The following is a 7,016-nucleotide window of genomic DNA, read 5'->3' on the forward strand; positions in this document are numbered from 1 at the left end:
TACGTAAAGGCACATCACCCTATCTGACACTCTCTTCACCCCTATTACAATCTTTGCCAACTCCTCCTTCAGGACCACCTCTACTCGATTTCTCTTTCTATCCACACCATGGTAAAACAGTTTGAACCCTGCTTCAATGCTGCGAGCCTTGCTGCCCTTCCACTTGGTCTCTTGGACACAAAACATCTACCTTCCTTCTCTGCATCATGTCAGCCAGCTCTCTATCTTTGCCTGTCATTGTCCCCACATTTAGAGTTGCAACCCTCAGTTCTACATTCTTGACTTTCCTCTTCTCCCTCTGTCTCCTGACATGTTTCCCTCCTCATCGTCTTCCACTAACAGTAGCACAATATCCGCTGGCACCCTGTTTGTCAACAGCACCAGTGGCAGCAGTTGTTAACTCGAGCCTCGACCGATGCGGTATGGTTTCACTTTGATGAACTCACATTATGGTTTTGGCATGGAAACCATGAAAACTATACCTGAACCATAGAAACTACATCTGAACCAGAAACTACACCTGGACCATAAAAAACTGCACCTGAATCATGGGCACTACACCTGAACCATATAAACTATACCTGGACCGTAGAAACTAAACCTGGACCATAGAAACTAGACCTGGACCATTAACCACATCTAGACCATAGAAACCATACCTGGGCCTATCAATCAGTTTGTCTCTGTCCTGTCCTTTCCAACTCTGGCCAGTCGAGGAAGATAGTCGTCCATTCTGAGCCCAGTTCTGGCTCATCTGGAGGTTTGTTCCTGTTAAAAGGGAGTTATTTCTTCCCACTGTCTCCAGCATGCTGCTCAGGATGGGTGATGGAGATGAAGTGAAGCTTCAACACAATCTGCTGGCCTCCTTAGATAGATATTTTCTACTGACTGGCACTTTATAATGTATTTTAATGTTTTTATGCCCTGAGACAACCTTTGTTATGAATCATTATATAAATAAACATTAATTATTCATTGATCATCAGACACAGGATGTGCCAGTTGTCCTGTCTCTGTCTGACCTCCTGCAGTTTGATGTACCCTCCAGATCCCTCGGATCTAACAACCATTCACTTGTAGGTGACCCAGCCAGGAGCCAGCCTGGTCCACAGAGAAGATTTGGTCTTTTAGGGTGCATTCACACCAGCCCTGTTTAGTCCGCTTTAATCGAACTCTAGCTCATTTTCCTTAAAAGTCCGGCTCGTTTAGGGAGGTGTGAACGCGCCATCGAACTCTGTCACGGAACAAAAAGGCAAACTCTGGCCCAGGCTAAAACCTAAGTCTCGGTCCGGTAGAAGCGAACTCCAGCACGGTTCGAGTGCAGTGTGAATGTAAACAGACCGGCCCCACTCCACAGGGTAAACAAACACGCATTTCTCTGACCTTATATGGAGCCGTCAGCTGACTTGTGTGAAAAACAATATTCTCCATGGTCTTCTGTCTCATCTTCTGCTCATGCAAAGTCCTTTTTTGAAAAATGACAAAATATAACTCCTAAAACTGCTAAAACTTGATGCCACTTCGTTTTTATTTTTATTTACAGAAGAAGAAGACGTGTCTTCAGAGGTTTTTGTGTCGTTTCTTTCAGTAGTTCTTGGTGCAGCGCCCCCACAGGCGAGCAGGGGAATAGGTTGGTTCAACAGGTTGACTCGACTGCACAGTGCAGTGTGAATGCAAACTTACCAGCTCAAATGTAACAAAAGGTCATGAATATTGGTCCAGAACCAAACCGAGTCTACCGGACTATCTGGTGTGAAAATGACCTTAGTCGTCCTGAAGTCCAGACTAGTCTAAATGATTGGGTGTTAAAAATACAGGTTAATAATTGGCCAAATCTCAGTAAATTTGATAGATACCGATCTAAAATGTTGTGCGTTCATTCATGCATTCAGCCTTTATTTACTGTATACAGGTTAATCCCATTGAGCCTCGGGGACTCAATTACGAGACCTGGTGTTGGAGGCAGAGACTGACCCTCAACACGTATGTTACATTCTGCAAGACCTGAGTCAATGCAGACTTTGAGCAAAATATCTAATGAACCACTGGATGAATTTTGATGAAACTCTCAGGAACTTGTTGATGTTTGTGTCTCTACAACTGATTAACTTTTTGAGTTAATCACACCAACACAACTAACTCACGTGAACAACACAAAACATCATCAGCATCCCGGCATGAACTTCAGACTTGCTTCTGGAATATTCTGAGCTGAATCCCTACACTTTGATGTACAACAGAAAGAAATGTTAAACTCTTTGGAGGCACCGTGGTAACCACCCATCTGTGTCTGTTACTCCCTGTCAGAGAGTTGACAACACACACTAACAGCCTCAAACCAGTCGAGTTGGGAAAAAACAAATTATTATCTAGCTGCAATTGTTGAATACAAGTTGGAGACTTAAAAATGTGAGAAGAAAAATAAACATTTGACTTCAGTCACTATTTGCAAGTAGGTGGCCAGCAGGATGCACGGTTCTGTTTGTGTTGCCTATTTTTGTGCGCAGCTTGAAAAACTGGATGTGCGCCTGATTTTGTTGCCCACCTGTGCCTGCATTGTAACCCTCAGCTGCTGCCCTGTTTAAAGTTTAATGGACTGTTCAGCTACTTTCTATCTAATCACGATACTTAAACCTCTTTACAACACAACCTGTGTCCTCATTTACATCCACACACACATTCATACAGCACTCTTACCACACACACACACACACACACACACATGTTGACTGGTCACCTTTATCATTTGAAGAAAAAATGCTTTCTAGCTTGTAAATTGCTCAAAAGTATAGTTTCCTCCAATGACTGGGGGTTGAAGATTAATCCATGGGCCACGGCCACCAATGGCCACCACCTGGCTCCTCCACTGCAGTTGTTGGTGGATAAAATTGCTGCCTCCACTCTCCAGGATCCGTCACTCTGTGCCATCTCAGACCAGAAGAAAACACCTCCCTCAGTTCTTCTCCAGTGGGACTCCTACTGAATGTTTTGCACCAAAAACATTTAGGTTTTCTTCATTCTCTGTTCAACTCCTGTCCAGAAAAACACTCATCTTTAAAACATTCATCATCAGTGTACTGCGTGTTACTATCACTGTTCATCAGCTGCTCTGACTGTAGAAGCTTAAAAACTCAAAAACTAGATCTGGTTTTTGGAGGAAAAAAATGAAAAATCTTTATATTCTTCTGAAGAGAACATTCTGAGCCCAGAAACTGGAGGTCCTGCAGACACTCAGACACAAGACTAATCCTGAAGTTAAACTACAGTAAAGTTTCAAATGTTTTCAATAAACTTCAGACAGCTCTGATGTGAAGACTGGATCTGGAGCAGTTCTCAAACTGAACTGGGATTGTGTGAGAACTGTAGGATCTTAACAGCAGCAGCCCAGTCCAACATTTTTATTTTTGTTCTCTTCATGATGAAATGACCAGAACCAGTCCTTGGACTGGACCTGGGTCTCTGCTTCAATGCTTCCTGGACTTGTTGGACCAGAACCAGAGTCATCAGTCATGCAGATTTTCCTCTTTGAAAGTCAAATTTACAGATTTATCACATTGATCAGTTTTATCATGACGTCACTGTAAAACTGGCGGGTGATCTGCATTCATCCAAACATTAACTGATGTGTTGTGGAGGTCGAGGTGTAAATATGAATAAATTACCAGCATGCATTGCTTCATGCTCATCATGTCTCGCGCTCAGTCAGCTGAGCACCTGAACGCACCTGTTCCACGCGCGCCATGCCTTCACCCATCCCTGTCACGCGCCTGCTGTCCAAAGACCTGTACCCATCCGTGGAGCTGAGCACGTGCAGCAGCCCTCTGGCCCAGCAGGCCCACGGCTCCAGCCTGCAGGTCCCCCAGACCCGGCTGCACCGGCGGGTCTGCAGCCGCTCCTGGTCCTCCGTGATCCACTGGGACCAGCTGCGCTCCGTGGAGCCCGTGGGCTCCGGCGGGTTCGGCTCCGTGTACCGGGCCGAGTACCTCGGAGAGACCGTGGCTCTGAAGAAGGTCAAGAAGAGCTCCAAGAATCCGCTGGCGTCCCGCCAGAGCTTCTGGGCCGAGCTGAACCCCGCGCACCTGCAGCACCCGAACATCGTGCGCGTCATCGCGGCCACCACGTGCGTGCCGGCGGACTTTGGGGACGAAGGCAGCATCGGAACCGTCCTGATGGAGTTCGTGGGGAGCAGGAACCTGCAGCAGGTCATCTATGAGAGCTCGGAGCCACTGGAGGAGGCTCGGTGGTTCCGGTTCTCCCGGGACATCGTGGCGGGTCTGAACTTCCTCCACTCCCACGGCCTGGTCCACCTGGACATCAAACCCGCCAACGTCCTGCTCTCCTCCGCGGACGTCTGTAAGATTGCGGACTTTGGTTGCTCCGTGAAACTGGACCGGGACTGCGAGATGAGCTCCATCAGCCCCCACCTGAGCCACGTGTGCGGGACCTACACGCACCGGGCTCCGGAGCTGCTCCGGGGCCAGCAGGTCTCCTCCAAGGCGGACATCTTCTCCTTCGGGATCACGCTGTGGCAGCTGCTGACCCGGCAGCCCCCCTACACCGGGGACCGGCAGCACGTGCAGTACGCAGTGGTGGCCCAGCACCTGCGGCCGTCGCTGCGGGACCACCCGGTGTTCCGCACGGCCCTGGGCCGGAGGTGTTCGGTTCTGCTGGGACGCTGCTGGAGCGCAGAGGCCCGCAGCAGACCCAGCGCCCGGGACCTGCTGGACCTTCTGGATCAGGTCCACTCACAGACCTGAACCTGGATCCGGTTTTACAAACCTGAAGGCTTTTAATGGTTTTCTTTAAATTCAGACTTTTTAGTTCCAGCTTCAGAGAACTGGTGGTCCGGACTCTGGTCCTGGTGGGGGTTTAGTGAAATCTTATTCTGAGTAAGACGTGACGTTTTATGAAATAAATGTATTTTAAATAAAACTGTTTTCATTAAATGTCTTGGAACTGGGTTCAGTCACTAAAGGCCTGTCAGCAAAATATCTGATAAACCCCTGGGTGGGTTCTAACTGAGCTCTTGCATCAACAAAACAGCATCTTATTGTGAAGGTTTCACTGAAACACCAGCTCCACCATCATCAGGTGGTCTGTGGGTTCCAGGGTCAGGTCCTCCCTGACGGGAACTAAAACCTTCTCCTGTGGGCTCTGAGTTTGGATCTCTTCAGAAATCTCCAGATGAATGCTCGGAACCAGCCTGGAGATAAAGCCTTCAGAGCCTCTCGGACAAGAAGTCCATGATGCTGACATGTCGAGTCAATCATTTAAAATAAATAAATTTTAATGTTTCTTCAACTTTTGACCATTGTCCTTCAAGTTTGGGTTTTCTACCAGACTCCTGTGAGCTTGAGGGTTCTGTTCAGCTGTCACTGCAACACGTCTGGAGGGGTTGCTCCTGGATTTGTTTGAGGACAGTACGAGTCCAGACAGTTTTATCTCTGGACGTGTCCTGGGACAGTCCATGTCCAGACAGGTTGCTCCTGGACGTTTCCTCGAACACATCAAGTTCAAGGACGGGAACCGAAGGCCGTTCTTAAAACACCCTGAAGACCTCACCCTGATTCTGCAAAGACCGTCCATGTCCCGGTTGAGGTCTTCAGTCAGTCTGAAGGAAACTTAAAACTAGAGATTCTCTTAAAATGTTGAAGATCACAGATCAAACGTTATAAACTACAGATCGTTTTAATTGACCAGCAGGAGGGAACATTCAGAGTTGCAGTTTGTAGTAGCTAAAGATAGCTAAAGGTGGTATCTCACCAGGCTGTGGAAGTTGGAGATTAGATTGTGACACAAAACTAGGATCAAGGGGGCCGGGGGTGACCAACGGTGGCCTTGGCCACCCCAATCATTTGAAGAAACTATACTTTTAAGCAAAATAAAAACTAAAAGCACTGTTTCCTACGTTGATTGGTGTGGCCATCTTGGATTTGGCAACACAAGTTTTCAGAGTGACTTCTCATAAGCCTAGATGTAGCCACACATCACAAAGGAAGTCACAGGATGAAAGCACAGATCTGGTGTTCTTCAGATGGTTTAGAGACGTCCACAACATAATTCAGGTGGGTTCAGGAAGTCCATGTTGTCTCTGAGACCACTTTAAAATAAAATGTGTTGCACAACCTTTAGAACTTGTTCAAAACGATTGCTACAGGAATCCACACCTCTGTGACTAAAAGAATCTGAGAATCACCTAAGATGCTGCAGGACATAGTGGACACTTCTCCCTGAATGCTGTCCACCCAAACACGTGACCTCAACAGCAGTAAGTACACAAGGACACGGGACACGTACGGCAAAACATCTCACCAGAAGTGAAACAGGTTTTTCAATGTACAGTGATGTTGTTTTACATGAACCCAGACAAGCAGGATGTAATCCTCGGACAGTCAGAGCCCGATGATCACATGATGGTGACCCTCTCTGGTGAAACGTTGGTAGCTGAGCCCACCGGCTCCAAGCGCTGGCACCTCTGCAGATTACTGTCCAGTCCTTTTCGGATTTGGTGGAGCTTGTAGGCCACGCAGGGGAGCAACATCAACACCTTCCCCAGGACGACGCAGACCGGCAGGGCCAGGGACACCACAAAGCTGGGGGGCAGGTAGAAGCGGTAAGACTCCAACTCAAAGGCCCGCCTCCAGCCAAACAGCAAGCCATGGAGGGTGGATATGAGGAGGGCGATGTACCCCAGGGTGGACTGCAAGAGACCAGGGGACACGTGCAGAATGAGATCCAGGACAATGCTTCTGTAAAACATGCTCTAACATCCATCCAGCCAGCCATCCATCCATCCTTCTGTCCATCTTTCCATCCTTCCATTCATCCATCCATCCAGTCATCCTTCCATCCATCCACCCTTCCATCCATCCTTCCATCCATCCATCCATCCATTTATCCATACTTCCATCTGTCCATCCATCCAGTCATCCTTCCATCCATCCACCCTTCTTTCCATCCTTACATTCATCCATCCATCCATACATACATACATCCATACATACATACATTCATCC

The 7,016-nt window shown here is 47.7% G+C and overlaps 2 protein-coding genes across 2 annotated transcripts in view; one reads left to right on the forward strand and one right to left on the reverse strand.

The window, feature by feature from the left end:
* Nucleotides 1-3,690: 3,690 nt before the first annotated feature.
* On the forward strand, nucleotides 3,691-4,926 carry mos (v-mos Moloney murine sarcoma viral oncogene homolog). Its single transcript, XM_037694132.1, has one exon. The coding sequence runs from the start codon at nucleotides 3,741-3,743 to the stop codon at nucleotides 4,755-4,757; it is 1,017 nt and encodes a 338-aa protein (XP_037550060.1). The 5' UTR covers nucleotides 3,691-3,740; the 3' UTR covers nucleotides 4,758-4,926.
* A 1,420-nt stretch (nucleotides 4,927-6,346) lies between these two features.
* steap2 (STEAP family member 2, metalloreductase) overlaps nucleotides 6,347-7,016 on the reverse strand; it is a 14,327-nt gene continuing 13,657 nt past the window's right edge. Inside the window, exon 5 of the mRNA XM_037694131.1 lies at nucleotides 6,347-6,700. Coding sequence (XP_037550059.1) covers nucleotides 6,407-6,700 — 294 coding nt within the window. The 3' untranslated portion in view covers nucleotides 6,347-6,406. The remainder of the gene's footprint in view (nucleotides 6,701-7,016) is intronic.

Source organism: Nematolebias whitei, chromosome 20 (assembly GCF_014905685.2).
Source record: "Nematolebias whitei isolate Nwh7 chromosome 20, NemWhi1, whole genome shotgun sequence".
Classification (NCBI taxonomy): domain Eukaryota; kingdom Metazoa; phylum Chordata; class Actinopteri; order Cyprinodontiformes; family Rivulidae; genus Nematolebias; species Nematolebias whitei.

Excerpts from the sequence above, each read along its gene's own strand:
- mos (XM_037694132.1), top strand. The coding sequence starts at position 3,741 with ATGCCTTCACCCATCCCTGTCACGCGCCTGCTGTCCAAAGACCTGTAC.